The sequence below is a fragment of the Elephas maximus genome, chromosome 9 (genome assembly GCF_024166365.1).
Source record: "Elephas maximus indicus isolate mEleMax1 chromosome 9, mEleMax1 primary haplotype, whole genome shotgun sequence".
Taxonomy (NCBI): Eukaryota; Metazoa; Chordata; class Mammalia; order Proboscidea; family Elephantidae; genus Elephas; species Elephas maximus.
In genome coordinates this window covers 47,519,871-47,547,758 of record NC_064827.1, presented here as the reverse complement: position 1 = coordinate 47,547,758, position 27,888 = coordinate 47,519,871, and the positions used below count along the sequence as shown (strand labels likewise).

At 42.8% G+C, this 27,888-nt stretch overlaps 3 protein-coding genes across 3 annotated transcripts in view; 2 read left to right on the top strand and 1 right to left on the bottom strand.

Moving 5' to 3' along the window:
- Positions 1-5,182, bottom strand: part of NCBP1 (nuclear cap binding protein subunit 1) — a 46,435-nt gene extending 41,253 nt beyond the window's left edge. Inside the window, exon 1 of the mRNA XM_049896804.1 lies at positions 4,781-5,182. Coding sequence (XP_049752761.1) covers positions 4,781-4,814 — 34 coding nt within the window. The 5' untranslated portion in view covers positions 4,815-5,182. The remainder of the gene's footprint in view (positions 1-4,780) is intronic.
- Positions 1-27,888, top strand: part of XPA (XPA, DNA damage recognition and repair factor) — a 556,316-nt gene that overhangs the window by 61,562 nt on the left and 466,866 nt on the right. The gene's annotated exons all lie outside the window — the stretch shown is intronic.
- Positions 5,281-27,886, top strand: TSTD2 (thiosulfate sulfurtransferase like domain containing 2). Its single transcript, XM_049896808.1, has 10 exons — positions 5,281-5,439; positions 10,522-10,736; positions 11,997-12,310; positions 13,133-13,253; positions 18,098-18,223; positions 19,046-19,151; positions 22,346-22,464; positions 22,947-23,105; positions 23,690-23,828; positions 25,833-27,886. Exons 2-10 carry the CDS (start codon positions 10,572-10,574, stop codon positions 26,069-26,071), a joined length of 1,488 nt encoding a protein of 495 aa, XP_049752765.1. The 5' UTR covers positions 5,281-5,439; positions 10,522-10,571; the 3' UTR covers positions 26,072-27,886.

The window sequence follows — 27,888 nt, the reverse complement described above, 5'->3', positions numbered from 1 at the left end:
TTCAAACTACTGACCTTTTGGTTAGCAGCCATCCTCGGATCTGAACACACCAAACAATTTTTTCCCCATAAGGTGATCCCAATCATATATAAACTGTAGTACGTCTTATAACCTTATTAGTATTAGAGGCACTATAAGAAATTTTAGACCCACGAAGTGGAAAACAAAAAATCAACAGTGTAAAAGAGAAAGATAACTTTGATTCTACAGATTTAAAACAGTTAAGCATTGCTTCTGAAACCATATATACTCTCTCTCAGAACAAATCCCCACATTTCTATGCTTAAAAAAATTTATACAGTTAAGTAAAAAAATCAGTCAGTCTAAAAGATAAGGATCTAAGTAGCTTAAATGGTTCTAATATGGGCTTTTGGACAACTATGGACAATCTAAATACCTTTTTAAAAGAACAAAATAAACAATGTATCGATCACCTATTATATACATAGCCTACAATAACTGAAAAGCTTCAGACACATTCTTAAAGAGATTCTAAGAAATGATGTGTTAGATTTAGCACCAGACTAGTATCCATACGAGGCACTGATGGTTCAAAGGCAGAACACGTGGGAGGAGACCCAGGTTCTATTTCTGACCAATATACCTGATGCACAGCGACAGCTCGTCTGTCAGTGGTAGCCTGCACGCTGCTATGATGCTGAACAGGTTTCAACAGAGCTTCCAGACTAAGACAGACTAGGAAGAAAGACCTTGCAAGCTATTTCCAAAAATCAACCAATTAAAACCCTATGCCATGGATTAAATTACATCCCCTAAAAATATGTGTCAACTTGGCCAGGCCATGATTCCAGTATTGTGTGGTTGTCCTTCATTTTGTGATCTGATATAATTATCCCATGTATTGTAAATCCTAACCTTTACGCGTGTGGTTATGAAACTATTTGGCAGTGAGCTGTCCGTTATGTTAACGAGGCAGGATTAAAGGTAGTTATGTTAATGAGGCAGGAGACAATCTACAGGATTAGGTTGTTTCTTAAGCCAATCTCTTTTGAAACATAAAAGAGAAAAGCAAGCAGAGAGGAGAGGGAACTCAGTGCCACCAAGAATGAACAGTCAAGATCGGAGAGTGTCCTTTGGACCTAGGGTTCCTGCGCTGAGAAGGTCCTAAACTAGGGAAAGACTAACGACCAGGATCTTCTCCCAGAGCTGAGAGAGAAAGAAAGTATTCCCCTGGTGCTGGCGCCCCAAATTCAGACGTCTAGCCTCCTAAACTGTGAGAGAATAAATCTGTCAGAGCCATCCACTTGCGGTATTTCTGTTATAGCAGCACTAAGATACCTATGGATCACAAAGGAACACTGTTTGATTTGAAGTCAATGATGGGGATGATGCAGGACCGAGAAGCATTTTGTCTCAGTGTACATGGGGTCACTAGCCAACAAGAAGTATCCATACAGATTACTTTCCATTTATGACCTCCCTTTCCTTGTGTATAAACTGACCACTAGATGAACTTCATTGGCATAGTCTTCTAACTGGTCTCCCTAGATCCTGGGTAGTCTAGTCCCAACACAGCAGCCAGAGATACACTTTTTAAATCCCCCTACATAACCTGAGGAGTCCCTGGGTGATGCAAATGGTTAATGCACTCTACCACTAACTGAAAGGTTGGAGGTTTGAGTCTACCCAGAGACACCTCAAAGGAAGGGCCTGTCTGCAAAATTAGCCATTTAAAACTATGGAGCACAGTTCTACTCTGACACACACGGTGTCACCATCTGTCAGAGTTGACTTGATGGCAACTGGTTTACATGCTCTGACCCTCTGTTTTCTTTCTGATCTTATCACCTACAACTCTCCCCCTTCCTCATTCTGCTCTAGCCACACTGGCCTCCTTGCTGTTCTGTGAACTTGACAAAAATGCTCTAGCCTTCAGGCCTACTCATGTTTCCCTTTTCTCTTAACACTGCTCTTCCCCAAGTATTCAAATGGCTTGCTTCCTTACTCCCTGAAGTTCTTTAATCGGATGCCATTCTCAGTGAGGCCTTCCCTGACCTATCTACTTACGTACCTAACACAGTAAAACCTGTAAAAGTTGGAACTTGTGAAAGGCGGAAACCTGTCAGAAAAGGAAAACTCAAGTATGTCCCACCAACATAAAACAACAGAAAAGTGGTAAGACTGCACTTTGTCAAAGGTGGAAAACTTGCGAGACCTAGAAAACAAGGCAGTCTCTTTGAGTTCAGGCTCCTGAGGGTTTCAATGTAGTAATTTCTCCCCCACAGCACAGTCTCTATCCCCTATACTCAATTCTACTTTTCTTCAAAGCATTCATCACCATATGCTCCATGATATTTTACCTAATCGTTTCTGTCTGTAGCCCTATACAAGAATGGAGGCTCTACCATTATGTTATCTACTGAGGTACTGCCAGTATTTAGAACAGTGCCCAGTACTGTTAAATATTTATTGAATAAATGATTATACCCAGCCGGACACACGGAAAATCAGGGCTATCAGTGGGTGATGAGAGCTGATAATAATCCAGAAATGCTCAGCTATATCCATCTAATTCTGACTTTAGCAATCCCTAGTTTATTTTTAAAATCCCGTTGCATCAAGTCAATTCCGACTCATAGCGACCTTATAGGACAGAGTAGAACTGCTCCATAGAGTTCCTAAGGAGCACCTGATGGATTCAAACTGCTGACCTTTTGGTTAGCAGCCATACCACTTAACCACTACGCCACCAAAATATCCTTCTATAATATTGAAGCTTTTAATATTTGTCATTTAAAAGTATTAGTAGAAGCTTAATTAAAAAAGCATTCAAAATATTTGATTCAGGTCACTGTCTAAGGTAAACTCTAATAATCATTACCCATACTGTAGCAATTTACAAAGTTCCCAATTTGATGTACTATAAGGAGGAACTATAAATTGTCCCTCCATTACTAAATCATCTGCCATAGTGAATTTTGCTTAATTCCTTGTTTTCCTTCTTTTTGTCTGTACTTACTTACTTTGAGGTTCTTGCAGCAAGGTCCAAACGTACAGTCATTTAGTGCCAGCCAATGTTAAAAACAATGTCACTGAATTATACACTCATTTTCCCTCCCTTTTAGGGGTGCCTTAGAAGGGAGAGGGAGAGGAATGGTAGAGAAACACGTAAGAACAAAGAAAATGGGAAGAACAAAAGACTCATGTTCTCTAAACCCTAAGCGATGACTTCAAACATAATACTTTTGGATTAGTCAAATTCTAAGTACACAAAAATTGTAGTTTTTGTGTCCTGTATGTATGTTCCTTGGAAACTCTATGGGGCAGTTCTATTCTGTCCTATAGGGTTGCTATGAGTCGTAATAGACTCGACGGCACTGAGTTGTTGAGATTAGTTTATGCATGTTACACAAGAAGACTCCATGTGTTAAAATCAAAGCATGCAGTACAATAACACCTGTGTAGTAGAGAGAGCCCTGAACTTGCTTTAGCTGGTGTCTGGGCACTTCTTGCTGTGTCTCCATGTTAATTACACTAAGTCTCTGTACCCTTGGGTGTCTGAGGAGGCTGGGCCAGAAAATCCTCTCAAGCCATACCTTAGTAGCAATCTGGTATTTTCAGATTTGTGATTCTGTCCTCACCTCTAACTGCCCCAATATTCAAGAAGAAAATGTACTGAATTAAAAATTTTTGTTCTTTATTTTTTCCTTACGTTGTGGGCATCTGCCACTGCTTATCACCACTTAAGCCTTAACAGATAAAGTAAAAAGAAAAAAAAAAAATCATTACGAGCCATTTGTTTCATGAATTATCTCATTTAACCCTCAGAAAAACCAGAACAGGTAAGCAGCGTTGTTCATATTTTACAGATTAAGAGTGAAAAAAGGTTATATAACTTGGGCAAAACCCCAAAGTAAATCGTGGGGTCTAGCTTGTAACCTATACCCCCAATTCCAAAGCCTGGCCTCTCAACCATTACTCTACACCCTCTTCAGCAAATAATGCACTCAAATATCAATAACAGACTTAATCTTTCATGTCTTTCTGTCTGTGGATGTGTGTTCTTGACTGATTTTCATAATGCTTATGTGAATGTAAGCAACTTTTGCTGTTTTTTTTTACTAGTAAAATTCTTAAGTTTTTACAACGGCCACAACGTGACCCCCATAAGTATAACCACCCAAACGAAGACGGGAACCCCAACTCTAAATCTCTAAGAGCTCTCCTGCTAGTTCTCCGGCATGCCATGGAAATATGTTTATAGTCAGCTTAAAATCTAATGCAATACTATACATCTGCTTATTAGTGAGTAACCTCTTGGGTGAAGACACAAAATCTCTTCTCTCCAGCTCGAAAGAAGGCAAATCAACGGATGTACAGTAGAGGAGTAGAGCTCAGACTGCAATTCACCCGATCTCTCAGTCACTGCTTTGTTCCTTTTCTTCAGTAAAGTCTTGAAAAAGCTATTTTCAGATAAAGCTTTGAGGATCAAAACGAGCGCCTGGTACCAGTGGGTACCGCTCTCTGAGACGGCAGCACAGACATGATGTCGAGGGCCAAATTCTGAAGAGTCCCTATAGACCAGGGGTTCACCAAGCCTCATTCCCCACCATCGGTCGACGACCAAAGGCGCTGCGGCTGGCACGAAGCTTTCCCGAATCCGCCCAGCCACACCCCCGCCCCGCCATCCTCCGTGGCTCCGCGAACGCTCCCGGGAGAGAAGGGCTTGCCGTTCCTTCCCTCGAGACTCGAAAGCCAAGGAAGGCAAACCTCGGCTCCCACCGGAGCGCGCCCTGGCGGCCAGGCTCTAGGCACTCACCATCGTTTTCGTCGCTGTGCCGCCGCCGCGACATGCCGCACGCCGGTGCACTTCAGAACCGAGACGCCGGGCAGGAGGCACGGCAGGAACCGTCCAGCAGCCGGCCGGCGCGAGGACAGCGGCGAGGAGCGCGGACCCACCGGCGCGCAGGCGCAGTCGCTCGCTCCAGCTCCCGAAAACCCAAGGAGGGTCGGCCGAGAGGGTTCGGCGGGCTCGGATCCGGGAGAGACGGCGTCTAGAGGCAAACCAGGAGCCGACGTGTGGTCTGCACGCAACCACCCCCCTCAGCCTTCCTCCGCCTCCCGGCCGCTTCCTCCTCCCGCCAGTCGCTCTATGTCCTTCCGGGGCCACGCACAAACCGCCTCCGCTTCAGCCAGTCAGAGCCCGCCGGCCGCGAGCCAGGCATGTAGGCGGCGGGCGGCTGGGACAGACTCTCTAGTCTCAGCCTCAGCTTCAGCCCCGCCCCCGGGTCCTCTCAATGGTTTTCCCGGCGGCCCTTTCGCTAACGGCCACCAAGACTTCCGGAGCGAGGTGACGTCCGAGCGTTCGTCCCTACGTAAACACACAACCGGGGTTGTAGGTTCCAAGTGCAGTGAGTGACCATTGCTAGGCGGACACAGTTCAGTGAAGAAAGACCCAAGAATAGATCCGACTGGCGGGTACGTGCTCATTTTACCCCCACTTCCCGTCTTGTGCCTCGGGAACGCTGGGCGGACAGATTAGGCCAGGCCCACCGTGCGGGGTGGGGCCGGGATGGGAGCGGAGCCGCACGTGTCGCCCCCTACGATGGGAGGAGCGGCCCTGACGCGAGCCTCCGGTTCCGGGGCTCACCCTCTGGCTGTCATCTTACCTCTCACCTCGACGAGTGGCTGGTTTAAGGACGAACAAGTTGATCGTTCTCAGTATCGTTTTCACTAGCTATTGGCGACTGTGTATGTGTATATGAACATCTCCATCCCTGACGTCTCTCCGAGCACCACACTGGTTTCTCTGACTGCCTCGTCCATGGCCATCTGAAATTTCACAATCGAAAATAGAAGTCTTGTTTCATCCTCCTGGCCTAACCTATTCCTCCTTCAGGCTTACCCATTTCAGAAAATGGCACCATCCATTTACTTAATCCAAAAATGTAGGCTGGAGTCATTCTAGAATTCTCTTTCCTTCACTTCTGCATAACAATCTACCCGTATCTCCTGCTGGCTCTACTTCCAGAACAAATCCAGAATTGGTCCACATTTCTCCACTGCTGCCATTTTTTCTTCATTTGCTGCAAGCGTCATCTCTTGCCCTGATGAATGTCTAACCCGACTGGCCTCCGTGGGTCTTTCCTTGCCTGCAGTCCTTTCCCCCCAGAACAGCCGGAAAGATATTCTTAAAATGTAAATCAGACCATGCTATTTCCTTGTATAAAACTCTCCAGTGACTTTCCACTGCGAATTGCAAACCATGGCGTACACTCTTCTACCTTCTCATCACTGTGCGGCAACCACCCTGGCTTTATTCCCGTTCCTTCAATAAGTCAAGCTTGGCCCCACTTTAGAAATTTACACTCAACTTTTTCTTTTGCCAGAAGGTCTCTGCTCCTAAATCTTTGTGTGGCTAACTTCTTGTTATTTAGGTCTGAGCTCAAACATCAGGCTCTTAGTAAGATCTTCCCTGGCTACCTAATATAAGTTAGCTGTCCCTGCCACGAGATCATGCGTTGCTGTTTTATTTCATTCATTCAGTCATTCAACAAATACTGTATTTAGCACTTACTGTGTGGCAGACGGAAACCCTGGTGGCGTAGTGGTTAAGTGCTACGGCTGCTAACCAAAGGGTCGGCAGTTCAATCTGCCAGGTGCTCCTTGGAAACTCTATGGGGCAGTTCTACTCTGTCCTATAGGGTCACTATGAGTCAGAATCCACTCGAGGGCACTGTATTTTTTTGGGGGGGGGTGTGTGCCAGACATGGCCACAGGGTGGTACAAACAGTAAATGAGCTTGGCTACTAACTGAAAGATTGGAGGTTTGAGTCCACCCAGATGTGCCTTGGAAGAAAGGCCTGGTGATCTCATTCTGAAAAATCAGCTATTTAAAACCGTATGGAGCATAGTTCTACTCTGACACTCATAGGGTTGCCATGTGTTGGAGTCAACTCGATGACATCTATTTGGTTTGGTTTATGTACCAGGGACTGTTCTAGATGCTGAGAATATAGTGGTGAACAAAGGAAAACCTCAGCTCTCTTGGAGCTAAAATTCTAATGACCCATTTACCGTACAGTACCATACCCCTTGCCATCGAGTCGATTCCAACTCATAGCGACCCTATAGGACAGAGTAGAACTGCCCCACAGGGTTTCCAAGGAGCACCTGGTGGATTTGAACCACTGACCTTTTGGTAAGCAGCCATAGCACTTAACCACTACACCACCAGGGTTCCCATGACCCATTTAGGCATGGGCAAAAAGACCAGTGAAGTCTGAATAGGAAGCAAGGGGAGAGTAGTAGAAAATAAGATCAGAGAGGTTGTGGGAGGGAGAAGTATGGCAAAGTCTTTGGACTTTATCTGCAAAAACCGAGAAGCCTTGGAGGGTGATCTTACTTATTTTTTATAGGTATCACACTGGCTGCTACAGTAGGAGGGCATTAGGCTGTTGGAATAATTCAGGCAAGAAATGATGGTGACTTGAACTAGGGTGGTAATGAAGGTGATGAGAAATGGTCTGATCTGTTTATATTTCAAAAGCAACGCTGATAGGATTTTCTGAACAGAATGATTTCTGAATAGGATGATAGTGTGAGAGAATTAAGACTCAAGGATCATCCCAAAGGTTTTTTGCCTGAGTAACAGGAAGAATAGGATTGTCTTTCACTGAGGTGAGGAAGACTGGGAAGAGCAGGTTTGGGTTGGGAGGAGTACATAAAGAGTTCAGTTTTGAACAGTTCCATTTGAAAAACGTGTTAGACATCTAGCTAAAGCTATCCAGTAGACGGTTGAATCTGTGAATTTGGAATTCAAGAGAGAGGTACAGGCTAGAGATAGAAATTTGGGGTCATTCAATATGTAAGCCAAAAAACAAACAGATACAACTCTTGCCATCAAGTTAGTTCTGACTCATAGAGACCTTATGGGACAGAGTAGAACTGCCCAATAGGGTTTCCTTGGAGCGACTGGTGGATTTCAAACTGCAGAACTTTTGGTTAGTAGCCAAGCTCTTCATCAGTACGCCACTAGGGCTCCGATGTGTGGTATACTAAACATAAATTTTTGGTTGTTTCTCTTATTTTTCTTTCTTAGTGGATGTATTTACAGAAGTAGAGAAAATTATATAATGAACCCTCATGTACTCATCATCCAACTTCAGCAGTTATCAACTCAAGGCCAGTCTGGTTTCACCTATGTTAATGTGCTCTTCCCCCCAACCTCCACCATTATTTTGAAGCAAATGTAGTTGTTAAGACTTTGGGACTAGGTGAGATCACCTGGGGAGTGGGCACAGATATGCAAGTTTAACAGTTAAAGGTTGGGATGACTAGGAGGATCCAGCAAAGGAAACTGAGAAGGAGTGGCACTTACCACTATCTGGTATTCACGTTTGTTTATTTTTTAAAATGTTTTATTGTTTTAGGTGAAAGTTTACAGAGAAAAGTATTTTCCCATTCAACAAATCGCATACACAGTGTTCCACACATTGGTTGCAATCCTCGCAGTGTCAACGCTCTCCCCATTTCCGCCCTGGGTTCCCCGTTTCCTTTCATCTGGTTTTCCTACCCCTTCCTGCCCTTTCATCTTTACTTTTGGGGCATATGTTGCCCTGTTGGTCTTGTATAATTGTTTATTCTATGGAGTGTATTCTTTTTGGGTGTTATTGTTTATTTTTTAGGCCTGTCTATTCCTTCGCTGGAAGGTGGTTTCCAGGAATGGCTGCAGTTCCAAGTCAGAGGGGTGTCTTAGGGCCATAGTCTTGGAGGTCTTATGGTTATTTGTATACTTATTTATTGTCCTTTGCCCCTTTCTAAACTATAAAGTCCAAGTGAGTAGAGACTTTGACTTTTTCATTCAGAACTTCATCTCCAGCACATAGCTAGACACGCAGGAGAATGTCCACAAATAATAGTTAAAGTGTATAAATAAATGAAACTAAATTAGGTGGTAACTGAAAGAGATCATTTTGGGGTGGTAGGAAAGGCGTGTGTGAAGATCCTGAACCAGGAGAAAGCAAGGGTTGCTTGTGGAACTAGGCAAAGGTCCAGTGTGGCCGAGCAGAGTATGTGAGGGGGAGTGTTGCCTGAGATGAGCCTAGAAAGGTAGGGTGACTGTTTCAGGCTTTCTGAGGAAGAAGTGGCACTGGGGTGGCAAAAGACCATGAAAGAGGTGACATTTGAGCTAGATCTTGATATAAGTGATTAGCATTTGGGCAGAAGAAGGGAGAAGCAAGTGAGGGAAACAAAGAGGCAGAAACCATAAAAGCTGGAATCAACATGGCATATGAGTGAAAAGGTGAAGAGACCAGTTGAAACAGTAGATCCAATACAAGGCAGGTTGGGAAAGCAAACTGAATGTGTCGGGTGGGATCAGAGTGTGCTCTCTGCCCCAGCTGGGTTTTAGAGTAATCAAATTTTTAATTTTAAATTTAAAATACAGCCTTCAATTAAATTGAAATATTCAATGAGCTAGACACTTCACATATTCCTTTCCAGTCCTCACTATAATGACATAAGGTAGATACTGATATCCCTGTCATACAAATCAGAGAATTAGAACTCAGAGTTCACGTAGCTGCAGCCAGCTGTGCCCCAATCCAAAGCCCGTGCTTTCCCCAGTTCTTCAAGTTGCCTCTAGGTGTTTGTCACCTGCAACGTCTGTTTTATGAAGGACAGAATGTAGTGTGTTGGTTGTACTGTGTCCAGTTTGCTAAGATTTGACCACAGTAGCAATTTTGACATTTATTTTGGCTCATTAAAATGGAGCTCACTTAGCTATTTCCTCTAAGGAAAGGCGTTCACACAGCTCAGAAATTAAACCAAAACCCACTGCTGTCAAGTCTATTCCAAATCATAGGGACCCTGTAGGACAGAGTAGAATTGCCACATAGCATTTCCAAGGCTATAAATCTTTACGGAAGCAGACTGCCACATCTTTCTCCTGTGGGGCAGCTGGTGGGTTCTAACTGCCAACATCTTGGTTGGTAGCCGAGTGCTTTAGCCACTGTACCACCAGGGTTCCTGCTCAGAAATTAGGGGGCAAAAAGCAACGGTGTTCATAACCAAACGTACTAGCACACTGCTTGGCTGATGGTGGTTGTTCCTGGTGCTTTTCTGGTGTCATGTACCCTCTAATTCAGGTTTCTCCTTAAATGCTATTGCATCAGAAAGGCTTTTCCTGCCCTCTGTGCCTTAAAGGGACCCTCTATCAGTCTGTCTCCTTTCTCTGCTTATTTTTTTTTTTCATATCCCTTTTCGCCACCTAACATTTTGTCAGTTTATTCATTTACCTTATGTTTCTCCCCACTGGAGTGTAAACTCTAAGAAAGCCAGAGACTGTTTCCGTTTCATTTACTGATGTATCCCCAGTGTCTAGAACAGTGCCTGGTGTAGAGTACGTGTTAAATAAATATTTATTGGACAAACAAGCAAATGAATGGATAGGTTGGGCTACAGGGCCCATGCTTATTTGCATGATCTATTAACTTTAATTTTACTTCAAGAGGTAATCAAAGCCTTTGACGTTGCTGTTTTCCCTTGCTTACATCCTAGGAGGTAGTTAACTGAAAGGAATCTCTGCCCCACTGCTGCAGCCAAACCAGATGCCTTCTTCCACTTCACCAGACCAAGGAGATGACCTGGAGTCCTGTGTTTTAAGATTTTCAGACTTGGATTTAAAAGACACAAGTCTTAGCGATCCCAGTAGCTGTCTCAAAGCAGAGTTAGATCACAGTACAAAGAAGAAATACTCCTTTGCAAAGAAAAAGGTAACATAACTACTAATGAATGGTTCATAATCATGTAAATATAGTTAATGCAGGTACATCTAGAAATAGCTCATCAAGTTTGTCCTCCAGAAACTGGAGAGCTAGTAAGACTAGCCATACTCATCATAAGGCCTAATCATTAACCAGTGATGTTAATTCAGTGCCAGACAAAGGACAATCATGGGCAAGATGAGACCCTGGTACAGGTGTGGCTCAGTCTTTGAGGAAGCCAGATTCTAGACAGATGGACTAGATTCCTTTCCCCACCCGGGGTTATGGGAGGAATCCCAGGAACCCGGGAGACCTAGTCATGAGCAGAAGAGATGGGCAATAGGTACTTGCCATCCAGTGAGGTGACCAAACTTGAAACTGTTCGTAAACCCTGCTGACTAGTAAGGTAAGACTTCTGGTGGGTTGGTGGGGTCCGTTGGTTGAGAAAAAGGACAGGCATACTGAGTATAGCTGAGGTTGGGTTATGATGGGGATGGTATTGATGTTGTTCTCTGTGCCTTTTATCCTTTTTTGTCAGAAACCGTCTTTCTTCATTGATATGGAGCCAATAAAAGATAGTTTGCAGGAGAGGTAATAGGTTGGAAGTAACAAAAAACTAAGTCTCAGTTGCATTTCCTCAGTTAAGTCATTTTCCTTCCTTGGAACCTCAGGCTGTCTACTGTTAAGAAAGGGGGCTTTCAGTCAAGGATTAGGTAGTAAAAGTTTAAAAGCAATTCAGTAGAAGAGGGAGGCTAGAGTAGGGCATTCTGCATACAGGGAACAGCAGGAATAAAGACAGGTAAATGGAAACAGTGAGGAGTCTGGGTTAGGCCATGTGTCAGGCATGTGTGGAGGAAGAGAATAGGTAAGTCGCGAGGGGGCCAGCTGTGGAAAATCAGTATTGATGTTCTGATGCTGTATGTTTTTCCAGTAATAGAATGTGTGCTGCTGAAAGCAACACAATGTCAAACTATATTGTATAGCTATTCCAGTGTGATGTATAGGTTTGCATTCTGAGAATAAAATTATGATGCTGGGAATTATTAAACCTCCGTAATATAAAACCCAGTTTTTTTTTAGCTTCTCTAGTCATCTCTTCTAAAGCTTGCTAATGAGAGAATTGTTGCTCTCACAGGGAATTCTATAAAAGAGTCGAACATAAAGCTAGAAACCTCTGTAGAAAGGTAATATAGGGGATTTCACTGAAACTTTCACTAGCCTTAGACCTAAGCTTATTTAACAGTGACATTATTTGAAATGTAATTGCAGGCATTTGCTCTTTTCGTCAAAACCAAAGAAGTTCCAGCATCTCCTTTTGAATGTAAGGAAAAATGGTGGAAATGTTGTCAACAACTATTCAAGGACCAGATCAGCATCCATAGACATGTGGCAACACAACATGCCGATGAAATTTGTCACCAAACTGCTTCTGTTTTAAAGCAGCTGGCTGTGACATTAAGCTCCTCAAAGGGTCTTAAGTCTGCAGACAAAAGGAACCTTCTAAAAGAGTACCTCACTCATGACCACGAAGTGTCTGCTTGGCTCCCTGATATTAGCTGCTTTAGTCCTGATAAGCTGATAGGGTAAGATTTTCATTTGATAGTTTTGGTTTGATTTTAAAAGACTTTTCCAACTACATTGAGATACCACTACCCACATACTGAAATAACTAAAATGAAAAAGACTGCCTCCACCAAATGTGGGTGAGGAGGTGGAGGAGCTGAAACTCCCAGTCGTTGCTGGTGAGAACGTAAAATGGTACCACCACTTGGGAAGAGTGATTGGCAGTTCCTTTTAAAGTTTATCATACATCTTGCCTATGGCCCACTCCTAGGTATTTAACCAAAAGAGATGCGAACATAAGTCCACAAAAAGCCTTGTCCAAGAATGCTCATAACAGCTTTATTTAATAATAACCCAAAACGGAAAACAGCTGCAGATGCCCATCAACAAGAGAACGCATAAACTCTGGTGCAGTCATACAGAATACCACCCAGCAGTATGAAAGCTGGCACTTCTGATGCACAGGCATATGTGTGAGTGGATGGCAGAGAAAGAAGCCAAAGAGTACCTACTTTCTGTTTCTGTTCACATGAAGTTCTGCAACAGGCTAAACTCATATGATGATAGCAGAACAGAGGTTGCTTCTGATGGGGACGGGGGCTTGACTGGGAATGTGAGAGAGGAAGCTTTTTGAGGTGTTGGAAATGTTCTAAGTTTTGTCAGAGGCATGAGTTACGTAGGTGTTTGCATGTGTCAAAAGCATACACTTAAGGTCTGTGCATTTCACTTGTAAATTATGCCTCAATTAAAATTTTTTTTTAATAAATAAGTGGGTGACTATGAATTATGACATTCTTAAGCCAGATTTCAAATGTTCTTTCCCTCTGGTTTTCTCTTTGTAGTGGCCAGGGCATTGACGGAGGGGAGGTGCTACTTTATTACTGCTACTGTGACCTGCAGGATCCCCACTGGATCTGTGCCTGGCAGACAGCTCTGTGTCAGAACCTGCACCTCACAGGCAAGGTAACGCCTCTCTTACCTCATCCTTCACGGGGCTCATCTTGCCTCCCAAACTTGGATTACGGAGGCTATACTCATCACAAAAAGGATTCTCTGTTAGATTCTTGGGAATTAGCAAAATCCCGTGGGGCATTAAACAGCGGGAAACCTTTTCTGTAGAGGGCTAGATAATAACTATTTTAGGCTTTGCAGGCCAGATGGTTTTTGTTAAAACTACTCAACACTGCCATTTTATCATGAAATTATGTAATTTTTTGCTGTATATATAAAAGAATAGGTATTGTTACATTCCCGTAAAACTTAACGTACAAAAACAGGCATAGTTTGCCAACCTCTGGCGTAAAGAAATGGTCACGATGTGTTAACTAAAAAAGCATTCTACAAAATTATACATAAAGGTGTGATTCTAAGCTACTGCGTATTTTCCCTGGAACGTGCCAGGGTCTCCTACCATCTGAGAGTGTGGACATTTGCTGTGCCCGTTCACTGTCCGTCACTTCAGGTCTCTGCTTGGCTGTCACCTCCTCAGCACTTAATGTCGTTCTCTCTCCAATCCTCATCACCCCCTTCCCCTGCTTTTTTTTTTAAAAATAACATTTTGTTGTGTTTTCGTTGAAGGTTTACACAGCAGTTTAGGTTCCCATTCAACAATTTCTACACAAGTTGTTCAGTGCCATTGGTTACGTTCTTCACAACGTGTGAATGCTCTCGTTATTTCCATTCTGGCTGTTCCATTTCCGTTGATTAGCTTCTCTGCCCCCATACATTCTCATCTTTGTCTTAAAGTAACTCGACTGTTTGGAGCCCTCGTGGCACAGTGTTTAAGAGTTCAATTCAGCTGCTAACCAAAAGCTTGGTAGTTAAATCTTCCACCACTCCTTGGAAACCTACCCTATGGGGCAGTTCTACTCTGTCCCGTAAGGTCACTGTGAGTTGGAATCGACTTGATGGCAACGGGTTTGGTTTGGTTTTGGTTGACTGTTAGGTCTCATAAAGGTGATTTTTTTTTTAGAGGAGCATAGCACCTATGAGTGATATTCATTATTTCTTGAGCCAGTTTGTTAGATACAAGGGGAACCCAGGTTAGTTTCGGTTCAGGGTTTGAAGAGTATCTTGGGAATAGTCTCAGGGAGTCATCCAGTCTCAACAACTCCAGTATGTCTGTCTTTTTTTTTTTTTTTTTTAAGCAGTTTGAGGTTCTGTTCCACATTTTCTCCCATTCTATCAGGGCCCATCTATAGTGGCTCTGATTAGAACAGTCAGTAGTAGTAGCCAGGCACCATCTCGTTCTGCTGGTCTCAGGCCATGGTTCGCATAGACTGTTGGTCCTATAGATTAGTTTCTTCTTTGAGTCTTTGGTTTCCTTGTTTCTCTTTTACTCCGGAGGAGTAGATACCAATAATTGTATCTTACATGGCCGCTCATAAACTTCTATGACCCCAGACAGTACTAACCAAACTAGGATGTAGAACATAACTTTATGAACTATGTTTTTTTTTTCCAAAAGAATTGATCACTACTTGAATGTATAACATCTGTTTACTTCTTTATAATCTGTTTCCCTTACAGCTTCATGAGAACAGAAACTTTGTCTTAATTAACTGATGTATTTTCAGTGCTAGAACAGGGCTTAGCAAATAATGACACTCAGTAAACATGTGGAACATTGAATAAAGGGAATGAATACATGTTGGTAACAGAACCATAAGTATCCTATGTGTATGTAAGTGTACGTGTAAAGATACCCAAATGTTAGTAATGGTTCTCTCTGCCTGACAGGATTAGGGATCGTTTTTATTTTCTTTTTATTTTTCTAAACTATTCTCCATGATTTTATATGTATGCATAATGTATGTACGTATTTAGTCATCAAGGACTTTTTGGTGTAGGTATATGTATAGTATATACACACATGTATGTAAATACTTTTATTATTTTTTAATTTAAATCATAAATAAGCTAGGTTCCCTTTGAGATCCCCTCTGGTTTCCAGCATCATACTGTCTTATACCTAATCTTTTCCACACATGTCCCAGGTTTTAATTTCCTGAGGCAGCCAATTGATTAGGCAGTGATACTTTCCACAACCAAGTTTTTTAACGTGGTGACAGAAAACCTCATTTACCTCATTTAGTCCGTCACTGAGTCCTGCCATTTCTACTTATAAACTATCCTTTGACTCCACTTCTCCACTGCACCATGTTAGGCCAGGCCACTACTCTCTTAGCTAGTCCACTGCAGGAGCTTCCAGACTACTTTCTGTTCTTCCGTCCTTGCCCGCCGCCTGTTTAACCCGTTCTCCATACGGCAGCCAAAATGATCTTAGAAGGGAAAATCATATCGACCCCCTGGTCGAAATCTTCCAATGGTTGTCCAGCACATTCAGAGTGATACTCAAAATCTTTTATAAGCCCTTAAGTTCCTCCATGATTTGGCCACTTCCTGTCTTTTCCGCAGATCTCTGACCATTCTTCATTCATTACACTCCAGCGACATGGTCTTTCATTTGCTGAAACCCACCAAGTTCTTTTTTGCCTTTGGGTCTTTTTACCTGAGGACTGTCTTCAAGGAACTCCTACACCCATTCTGTTTCTCCTAATTTTTATTCACACTTCAGTTCTCAATTTTAATGTGACTTCCTCAAAGGGACTTTCCTAACTCGTCAGTCTAAATTCATTTTTCCCATTACACTCTCTCAGTATTGTCTTGTAGTTATTATTTTTGCACTTGTCAGTTTGTGAGTTTTATCTTAATTATCTGTGATCTCTATTAGTCTGTAGACCCCAAGAGGGCAGGAACCCTTAACGCAATTCCTGGTACTTAGTTAAAAAAAAAAAAAAATTTTTGTGGAATGAATATTACCATCTCTATTCAAAGAACTTTATGCCTTGAAAGATGGATATACTCAACGGTAAAACTGAACATGCAAAATATGAAATCAATCCCTTTTCTGGGTTTAGGTGGCAAATTTTTATCCTTGGCCCAGTCCAGGAGGGGAATTAGCAGTGAAGGTCCCCGGCAAAAGGTGGCAGCACCTGCCTAGAGCTCGGCTCCAAATTGCCAGACTTCAACAATATCTGCCCAGTTTACTATGATAGTTTTTTGATGGCAGGAGATTTGCTAGAATATTGGCACTTAGGTAGGGGAAAGAAGAACCTGAAAATCCAGGAATTATGGAGAGAAGCTTCTGATCCCTATTGCTATCCATTCTTTACTACCTCAAGGAATTTCAGGGAACCATCAGAGGCTTTGATATAAAGGAAAAATTAGAGGATTTGAGCCAGAAGGATATGGTTTTAAATACAGATCCACCACCTACCAACTCTGTGTCCTCACTTCCCTGATCTTCCATTTCCTTTTATGTAAAGTGGGGATTATGATACCTTTCAGAATTACAATGTGAAGCTCCTTTCTCAGGTAGGTGCTCAGTAAATGGTAGCTATTACTGTTCTCCAAGAGCTACTTTGGAGTATTTGTGTTGAAGAATCCCAGGGATTGAAAGTCTAGTGTGTGAGCTTAGAGACTGTTCTGCCCTCACTATGTAGGAAGTAGATGTGTTTGTTTTTTGTGTTCTGAGATGAAAAAATAACACAGGGAAGGATTACCCTACTCAAAAGACAGCTGCATAGAAGTATGTATCTCTTTGTCGTAGCCTGCCAGCCAGAAACAATTTCAGAGTGGATTTCTTGACCCCTCTATGGGTTCTGCTGTATTTTTCTATATTTATAAAAAAAAAAAAAAACCTGTTGCCATCAAGTCAGTTTTGACGCGTGGCAGCCCATGTATCGTAGAGTAGAACTGCTCCATAGAGTTTCCTTGGCTGTAATCTTTACAGAAGCAGATCACCAGGCCTTTCTTCCGAGGAGCCTTAAGTTGCTTCTCTTTTCAGAGAATGCCATGATAGCACATAGTGCTGTACTTTCTCTAGAGATCTCAGTTCCCTGAAGAGATGATACATCTTTAAACTCAGCTAAAGGACTTTTTAATACCAAAACAGTCAGCCTTGTAGGTCTGCCAGAGCATGACCCCTTAAGGTAGGCTTGTGACCCAGGTTCTAATGCCCCCATGGTGAAGCATGTCAAAGAGAATACGGGGTTTAAGAAACAAAGATCTCTCGATGTGGATACACATTCATTGCTGCAGCAAGTATGTGCTGAGTGTCTACTATGTGGCCGGCACTGCTGTAGGAATGGGTGTGCAACAGTGAGCAAAACGGACACATACCCTCCTGCAACCTGCATTCCAATGGGAGGGTTTCTGGTGGTGGGCTTTCCCCCAAACACTGCAGAGATGTACTCACACGCATTCCACGCCCTCGTATTTGCTCTGTGCTTTAGGACTCGGGTAATGTTTCTTTAGCAGTTTTCTCATTGCCGATGGTCTTTTACCCCCATTTTTTCAAAATGAAGACTTGAGGTTCAGAGAAGTAAATTAACCTTCTCAGGGCCAAGTGGCAAGTAAGTGACAGAACTGAATTTTGATCCTAGATCTGCTGACCTCTGTGGAAGACTCTGTTATACTACCTGAAGTAGGTAGAGCTCAAATTCACTTCCTTGGCCCTTGGATAACAGGAGCTCCGGAGCAAATGGGGCTTTCTAGAGGTTTCATTCATTCATTTTCTTGCTCAGCACACATTATCTGAATACCTCATCTGTACTGGCCCTATGGACAGTGCCATTTTAGAAAAACGCAGGTATCTTTATCCAGTCACATTTTGGTGTCTACAGCAGTGTGTCTGCTTTTCCTGCTATACTCATTGACACATATGAGCCTGTTGTTCAGCCCTAGAAACATAGCTAAGCTAAGAATGGGCTCTCTTCCCTTTCTCTCACCATCTTGTATCTTAGGTTCGAATCGCTAAAGAAGGAATCAATGGGACAGTTGGTGGAAGCAAATTGGCTACCAGACTCTATGTGGAAGTCATGCTTTCCTGCCCATTGTTTAAGGACTACCTGTGTAAGGATGATTTTAAGGTAAGAGAAATTGAAAATAAAATGCGTCTAGAGTTGTCTGCTGCCTTAGTTCCTCTCCTCCCTCCAGGTTATTGAAGAGGAAGTCAATGTAGAGAAATAAGCAGTACCAGGTAAATGCCCTTTCCCCATTATGTTATGAGGGCAGAGCAATAATAGAAGGCATATGGGGCCACACACTTGGAATGCTCATCCCAGTTCTTCCACTGAGTAGCCATGTGACCTTAGGCAAATTAGTGGCTTCTTTGGACCTTCGTCTCCCTTCTTACAAAACAAGGACCTTAGAGGTTACACAACCTAGGACTCTATAACTGGGGCATGTTTGCTCACTTGGGAGACCACTTGGCTGTTGCTTTCATAGCTGAGCTGTTTTGTTTGAGTGGCTTTCTTCTTTATCATAACAGATGATACATGGAGTATAATAGCTAAATATAAATAGATGATGGGAAACACCTTGCTAATGTTAATGCTGGTAACAACAGGAAAAGAAAGATCATTGCTTTGGAACAAAAGCTGGGACACAATTACATGTTGGAATTGCTCAGTGGTGTTTCAGGTTTATAAATGCGTATAGCTATAGAAATAGCTTTTCTATTTTATATCCCTGGAGATGGTAGGTATGCAACAAATATTTATTAATATTGAACGATCTGGAACATTCTAGACTTAGTCCCCTTTTGCCATTGAGTAGTTCCTCATTTGAGGCTTCTTAAGATTACAATTATCATTATTACAGAACAAGCCATAACTCTTGTATTGTCACTTGTCTTATACCTGGGGGTGGGAGAAGAAGACTGTATTCTGTTTTTGTTTCTCATTGGTCAGACCAGCAAAGGAGGAGCTCACTGTTTTCCAGAATTGCGTGTTGGTGTATTTGAAGAAATCGTGCCCATGGGGATTAGCCCCAGTAAGATCTCCTACAAGAAGCCTGGTATGTCTGCTTTTAGAAGGATTGTGCTTTTCTTCACAGGGACAAAACTTAATAGAGAGACAAATGTGAACTCTGATCAGCGAGTCGTAATGAATCCTCTCTCTGAAATAGCTGTGGGTGGCTAATACTTGGGCCCATTCAGTGCGTGAATTGGTTCTTCTCTTTGGTGCTGTGGTAACTGAAGACTCCCCATTGAATGTCCTATCTTAGTTGTTCTTGATGATGATTTCAAGTTGTTTTCTCTTTCCAAAGATATCAGTTTGGGAAGAATATAATAATTACTTCTAAAGAGTTCTTCAGCAGAATAAAACAGGCTTTTTGCTACAGGAAGCAAGTGGCTTTTAACACCTAAACAGTTTGTTTCCAAGTGCTGTAGAATGTTCCCCCACCCTCCCTCCGTGGTTACTATAGAGGATTGAAAAACATTTGTTTTGTGGAAGTTTTATTTTTTAAATACTTTCTACTATGCAAATTTTCAGACAGAAAAAGAGAAGAAAATAGTACAGTGAACTCTCATGTACATATCTCTCAATTACCAATTCATGGTCAACGTCTTTCATCTGTACCCCTACCAACTTCCCCTCTTCTGGATTATTTTGAAGGAAATCACCAACATCATGTCATTTCATGTATGAATATCTTAGTTGATATTGTCATATCATTAAAAAAAAAAAAAAAAAAACTGTGAAACCATTATCACATCTAAAACATTTTTACAGTAATTCTTTAAAATTATCAAATGTCCATTTCAGTGTTCAAAATTCTCAGTTCTCATAGTGTTTTCAAAGTTTGTTTTTATAAGCATTTAAATGTGATCTATGCATTGTAATTCATTGATAGACCTCTTTGTCTCTTTTGACCTATAGATTCCTCTCCATCTTTTTTTCCCCCATTGTAGCTTATTTTTTGAAGGAACTGTGTCATTTGGCTGTAGAGTTTCCCACAATCTGGATTATGCTGATTGTATCTCCATGGTGTTTAACTTCTTCCTCTGTCCTCTGTATTTTCCATAAATTGGTAGGTAGATTTAGAGCAAGACTGCCCAGTAGAAATATGTGAGCCACATATGTAATTTTAAATTTTCTAGTAGCCACATTTAAGAGAGTAAAGTGAAACAGGTGAAATTAATTTTAATAATATACTCTAACAGTATATCTAACATATTATCATTTCAACATCTAATCAATATAAAAATTATTAATGAGATAGTTTATGTATATTTTTTCCATACTAAGTCTTTGAAGTCCAGTATGTGTGTTACCCTTTTATAGCACAACTCAGCTTGGACTAGCCACCTTTCAAGTTCTTGGTAGCCACATGTGGCTACTGGCCACCATACTAGACAGACCAGATCTGGAGGCTTGATGAGATTCAGGTTTGATTTTGTTCTTGCTTTTCCTTTTTTCTGTTTTTTGTTTTTTTTACAAGATTACTTCATAGGTAGTATCATTTTCTTTAATTAAGAGGCACATAGGTCTACTTGACTGTCAGTTTTTAATATGTAAATATTTTGAAAGAGGTAAATGGGAGTAAGATACAAGCATCTGGGAGAAGAGGCTCACGTGAGGAGATAAGGGCCAAGAGGAACTGTGTCTGCTTTGTGTCCCAGTCTTAGCAGGAGGCAGTATGACTACAGACAGCTATTCCTGCACCTACAGGGCATTGCTCAGGACCTTAGGGGAGAGCAGGCTCCAGGCAGTGCTCTACTACTTTCATTGGAGCCAGGTTGTTTAAGGAACCTCAGGCCTCAAGGTTGGTGGAGCAGCAGCGTTAATAGCCACAGCGGAAACAGATTCCCTGAGAGCAGAGTTTTAGCAGATTTTCCTTCCTTCTCATTGCATTTTTGACCCACCCTTTTTTACCCCCAAAGGAGCCCTGGTGGCACAGTGGTTTCACTCGGCTGCTAACCGAAAGATTGGTGGTTTGAACCCACCAGCTGCTCGATGGGAGAAAGATTTGTCAGTCTGCTTCTGTAAAGATTTAGAGCCTTGGAAACCCTATGAGGGCAGTTCTACTCTGTCCTGTAGGGTTGCTGTGAGTTGGAATTGACTCGATGGCAGTGGGTTTGGTTTGGTTTTCACCCCCACTATTGGGTGTCCATTTAAGCATCTGCCAGTAACTTGTATGGAATCTGGCCTCATCACATTCTTCCTACAATCCTAGGTTGGGCAGGTAGGAATCCTGATTACTCCGCCATGCTCTAACCCCACCTGGGCATGGAGCAGTTTCAGGTGGTTGCTGGGATTCATCCCTGAGCAGAATGAGGGTCCTTTGGTGCTGTGAGCTCCATCGTGAACAGCGGCTGAAGTTACTAGAGCCCCCACCCACAAGGTGTAGTAACCCTGCATTGCTAAATTCTGCAGAAGTTTCCCACAATCTACTGAGATGTCTGGACCCCCAAAGGTACGGGAATATTTGTGTCCTGGGGAGTTGAGGCAAAGAGCCTCACCAGACTTATGGTCCCTCTTTTTAGTCTCCTTGCATTTTACTGATCTTCTTCATCTCCTTTTTCTCCTCAATATTACAGCTTTTTCATCCTTCTTTCTCTCTTCCTTCTTTGTCTATATTATTTCTGCTGCCAAGCCCTCCTACCCTCTCTTTTACTTATGTACAGAAACATAGACCTTTCTTCTTATCTCTCTTGTATTTTTAAAAATATATATTTCAACTTTATTCCATAACTTTATGCCCACACCTGCCTACACCAAGGTTTTTAGCCTTGAACTTGGGCTTGACCTTGGTATAGAACAGTTTACAAGGCCTTTAGTTAAGCACATACCTGCTCAGGCTCCCCTCCATATGCAGTAACAATAGAATAGCAGTGACAATAGAATAGTGGCCATTTCCTGACCCACTAGTGACCATACAGTGGACCAGTAAACCCACATGGCAATTTAGATCCCATTTGTCTTGTGGAGCCAAGTATGAGGATGCAAAATTATTTGATTCATTATTTCTAAACCGCCAGGTCTCCATAGTGTTCATCTTGGGAGGAGGGAGACTGAGGGTACCTGGAATTACTAAATTGTTTCATCGTGATCATCAAATAGTGTTATTTTCAGAAATACTTGTTGTTTATGAAGAGAAAAGGTTCAGGTGGATACAAATAAGGCACAGGTTAGTCCAATTTTGATTTTGTTTTTGGGGGTTTTTTTGTTTGTTTTTCTTAACATAATTTTTTAATTTGATTTTAGGAATCCATTTATCCCCAGGTGAATTTCATAAAGAAGTAGAAAACTTTTTAACTCTGGCAAATCAAGAACAAAGTGATACTATCCTACTGGACTGCAGAAATTTCTATGAAAGCAAAATAGTAAGTATGAACCAGGCTTGAGTTCAGTGAAATGGTAGGTCTCCCCCTCTGCACAGCATGGCATGTTTCCCGGGGGAAGCTGTGTGCCCATCTGTGGTTCAGTCACATGGATCTCCTCCTAGTATTCACAGTTTCAGAGAAAACCCAAGCCTTTGAACTCAGGATCTGGTGAGAGTGTGAATTACAAACACCTTGGCACATGATATACTTTTTGGCTCCCATGAACCTACCCTTGACATATGTAGCTGATAAGGGCCTTGTAAAGTTTGCTTTGGGCAGCCTCTCCAGTTCCCCCGAGGAGACCCACAACCCATCCGTCCTTGTTTGTGAATTGTAGATCTCGAAGTTGAAAGGTCAGAGTGATGAGAACAGCCACTAACAATTGCTTCCTGGTCAAGACTGGAGTTGTTTGACACAGGTGGAAGCTTTATTCATGCCAGGTATATTTTTCTGATTATTCTCCTTCTGCTCCTCTATTGTAGGGACGGTTCCAGGGCTGCTTAGCCCCAGACATCAGGAAGTTCAGTTACTTCCCTAGCTATGTTGACAAAAACCTAGAGCTTTTCAGAGAGAAGAGGGTGCTGATGTACTGCACTGGGGGCATTCGTTGTGAGCGGGGTTCAGCCTACCTCAAAGCCAAGGTGAGTCGTGGAGGCAATGAAGCCTCCACCAACAGCATGAGTGGAACTTTCCATCCCCCACCTCTGCACCCTCCCACACCCCCAGCCAGCCACAGGGTTTATTTTCTCCTTGTCTGGGTTCAGCTTAGAGTCTTTAAGTATGAAATCTGAGGTTCTTAAATCTCAAAATGTGAAAAGCACTTAATGGTCTTAAAGACTCATCAAGTATAAAAAGGAAAGATTAGTTAACATCTCCCTGCCCCTTATCCTTTTGCTCGATCCTGAGAAGAGCAAATTCAGTGACATTACACATCCCAACAGGTGTCTTCCTATATTTAGGCTACAGCAAAAATAGTTGGGCTTCCCAGGATCTAGAAGGTGAAGGCCCTGCTTGCTGCCATCACCCATCCCCCTAGTAGGCAGGATCTGGACTGTTGTTTCCTTGACCTCCTTGGTCAGCACTTCCTCAGTGTCTCAGTGATAGGCCTTAATGGACCAGGACCAGGAGCCCTGCTGACAGAGAGGGATTCTCTACTCCTCTGTGGAGCTTCTTCCTGGTCTCTGCTTGTCTCTCCAAATGTCCTGTTTTTTTTTTTCACACATAGGGAGTGTGCAAAGAAGTGTTCCAGCTCAAAGGTGGCATCCACAAGTACCTGGAAGAGTTTCCTGATGGTTTTTACAAAGGGAAGTTGTTTGTTTTTGATGAGCGCTTTGCCCTTTCCTACAACAGTGATGTAGTGTCAGGTGGGTCAGCACAGAACCAGAACCCAAACTGATAATCAGATACTCTTTGTATTAAGCATTCTAAAGGAGCTACACAGCAAAAGCAGGCCGGTACTCATTATCTGAAGAATAAAGCAGGGAAAAGAAGTACTAGAATTTTGCCAGCAAAATTGGAGATACAACAGTGGAGCAGACAGAGCCCCGGATCAGGAGTCAGGAGGCCTGGGTTGGAATCTTGGCTTTGCCTTTACTGGCTGGGACCTGGGCCAGTCCTTTAAAATCAGAATCATCTCACTTGCCCTGCCTACCTGCTAAGAGCTGGACTAATAGTCCAAGTCAGGGGTCATAGCCTGGGGTCAGTATATAGATATTAGAGGGGGTCTGTGAATTTGGAAGGGAAAATAATCATAGCTTTCTTTTCTATAACCCCTCACTAAAATGTAGTATTTCCTTCAATTTTGAATGTAGACAACAAACCAGTCATGTTGGATGTACCTGTGACTTTGCCATCAATAGAAATCACAGTGTTTTCATACCACAGTACACTTACTGCATAGATCTCAAAATAGCATTCATACTCATCTTTGCTTCAAAATTGAAATAGTTATTGAAGCTAGCACCGAGTCTTATTTAATGTGTTAATAAAGAAGCACATATTTTACTATCTCACAAATTTCAAAAATATTTTTGTATTTCTATATAACATATTTCCATTGTAATTCTGTGTATTTTATGCATTTAAAACCGTTTTTCTAAGATGGAGCCCATAGGATTCACCAGACTGCCAAATAAATCCATGGCTCATAAAACTATAAGAGCCCCGAGTTTAGATGGTTTGTGGACACACATGACATGCACGTTTTGAGGAGTGGGTGGTGTATTCTAAGGTGGGAGCTGAATCTAGGGCCCAGGCTAGAAGCAGGAGTGGCCACAGGAAGTGATGGCCACAGGAAGTGATGGCCACAGGAGGCCTGCGGTTTGACCGCAGTGTTGAGTTTGCGCCGAAGTGTGGTACCAGATGAGGGCAGCCAGTGACAGAAGAAGGATGGAAAAGTGGCCCCTGCGCTTCCCCTGTATGCCACAGTTTGGAGATGAAACGGTCACAAGCAGTCAACACTAGTGTCTGTTGCAATTTTCTAGAATTCCTATGATCAGGGACTGAAAGTGAGTTACCATTCAGACAATGAATAAGATGCATTTGATTGTCTTCCTCCCTTCCTTCTTGGTCTTTTTATTTGCTTTGATGGTCTTGTATTTGTGTCTCTTACTGACAGACCTGTGTTGGAGCTAGATGCAGTATAAATTATAAATAAGTAGGAAGAGTAGATTTGACGGATTTTTTCAGAAGAAATATTGGTAGGACTTAATGGGTGCCTGCATGTGAATGTGAAGGGGAGAAAGAAGGCCGAAAGGTAGCTTAAATCAGCAAGGTAAGGAGATTTGAAGAAGGTGTTATCAATGGTAACAGGAAGTCAGCAGGGGAAACACAGGCTAAGAGGGGAGATAATGTGAGTATTCAGAATTAGGTTATCAGGTACCCTAGCAACAGCAGGGAAGTCTCAGGCCTAGAGAAGAGAGTGAGTGAGATGGGACCTGCAATGTCGAATGTAGGTATGGGACCGTCTGTATTCTGCTATGTTGCCCTCCTGGAAAAAGGAATGATCTAAAGGAAGAAGATCATTTAACAAGGGGCTGTTATGTCAGCTTTGGAACTACTAACGAGAGAGGAACGGTAATACCTGTGCTCTGGATGGGAAAAGAAAACTGGGTTAGTAGGTGCCGGAATCATAAAGAAAATTCCCAGAAGCGCCCTTCCCCTCCAAAAAAAAAAAAAGTTTGGGGGAGCACATTTTTTTGTTAGAAGAGAGACTATTTAGAAATTTCCCCAGGTCCAACAGGATATATTAGATTCTGGTGAGCTAAGAGCTATATTTGTAAACTAGAGAAGTTCCTGTCTACATGTACGTGTGTGTGTGTATGTGTGTATGCACATGCTTTTAACAAGGGTTTTCCTTGCTTTCCCAGAATGTTCATACTGTGGAGTCCAGTGGGACCAGTATAAACTCTGCTCAACTCCCAAGTGCCGCCAGCTCGTCTTGTCCTGCCCTGCCTGCCGAGGACAGGGGTTCACAGCCTGTTGTGTCACATGTCAGGACAAAGGGAGCAGGCAGGCTTCAAGCCCAGCGCAGAACAGCTTTAAAGAGGAATGTGAGTGTACAGCCCGACGGCCACGCATACCCAGGGAACTTTCACTGCAGGCATGACTCCTTGTGAACCGAGAGCCAGGACCCGATGTTGGTGAAGATGAACAATTGCTTATGTGAGCAGCACCTTCAGCATTTTCTCCAGTCCTTCACAAAGCTAGCTTTGGGGCATCCATGTATAGGAGAATATCAAGGCTGCAGCAACAGAGAACTGGAGAACTTCAGTGCTGGCCAATGCCACCAGGGCCAACTGGTCACCATATTGGGCACCTACACTTCACAGGGGGAGGGGAGAGGGAGTTGGGTGCTATCTGACCACTTACCTGAGATATTCTGACTCAGAAGATACTAGAGTACAGTAAAATGGTGAGCTGTGGGGGATCCCATAGCTGCTGAAGGATAGAGTCTTGAGCCTGGTGACCGTGTTATGCCCTTTCTCTGCCATGTAACAGGTCTGTTGGTAGATACTGCTCTTTTCATCAAACCTGCCAATCTTAGTAGCAAAAATGTGAAAGTTGTGACCCTGGGAGTGGACTTCTCTGAACCAGGCCATTTAGGCCATCTGCCACCCAGCCCTGCCACCATCTTTTCTCTGACAGCCTGAGAGCATCTAGACCAGGGGTCTAGAGCATGGCATTTGGCCCACTTCCTGTTTTTGTAAATAAATTGTTACTGGAACACAGCCACATCCATTCTATTCCTTTACATATGATCTATGGCTGCTTTTGCACTACAGTAGCAGAATTGAGTAGCTGCAGCAGAGATTGTGTGGCCCACAATGTCTAAACATTTACCATCTGGCCTTGTACAGAAAAAGCTTGCCAGCCTCTGATCTAGACCAACAGCTTATCTGACGGAGCAGATGGCCTTAAGGATGAGGTCCACCTTTACTGTTTACTGATTTGTTTTCTCTAAGAGGTCTTTCCCAGTAGTCCCTACTTCTCCCAGCACCCAGACTGTTAACTTTTAGGTATTCTCTTTGATAGATTCAAATAAGGCTTGATGACGCTGACATTTGGGCAGCAGTTTTTAGATTAGCACATGGGATGTAAGAAGACACATTCTTAGTGAGGTCATTCAGCACTGTCGTGGCTGCCCAGGCTTTTGGCCAGCGCGCTGGGCACTTTTGCCTAAAGGCCATGTCCGTGTCCCACAAGTTCCAAGAAATATATACACAGCCATGCACAGACCAACAGATGTAATATTATGTTGCAGTTTCCAGTGATGCAAAATGCAGCTGCAATTGTGTTTCAAGGAGAAGCCAGTGGGGATGGCCTTCCCTGCAGAATGGTGCCGGTCCCGGGCCCTCCGCAGCCTCGGTCGACCCTCTTCCATAGTGGTGAGGCCTGGCTCCACCTTGTTACCCTGTACTGTCCGTACCGTTACAGTTCAGTGCACAGGATTTTCCCTTTCTCATCAAAAGCCTTTTTGCTCAGTGCTCTGCAGCTTAGTCTCTGCTCATCAGCTCTTTGGCCTTGTCCTTTATCATAAGATTTATTGAATTACACATGAAAAAAAACTCCCCAAAGCAACAGAAGTACTAGTTTAACTGGCACTGTGGTTAATTAAAAGGCACAAGGGCGTTATGGCTTAACATTTTTGCTGGATCCCAAGAGATGCACATGACATTAAAAAGGGATATAGCAGAAATACCAAAATTACATTTTCAGAGTAATCATCTTTGGATGGTTTGGCCAGGATTTCCTGATTTGCTAGTATCTGGATTTTCTTCACCACTGTCCTTCAGAGACTTAATTTACAGGTTTGAGATCAGTGATAGCTTGTTTAATAATACATGATGAGATAGGTAGTTGAAGTTCATAAGCTTGGCCATGCTAACACCATAATAGCCACAATGAACTGTAAGTTTATCCTTC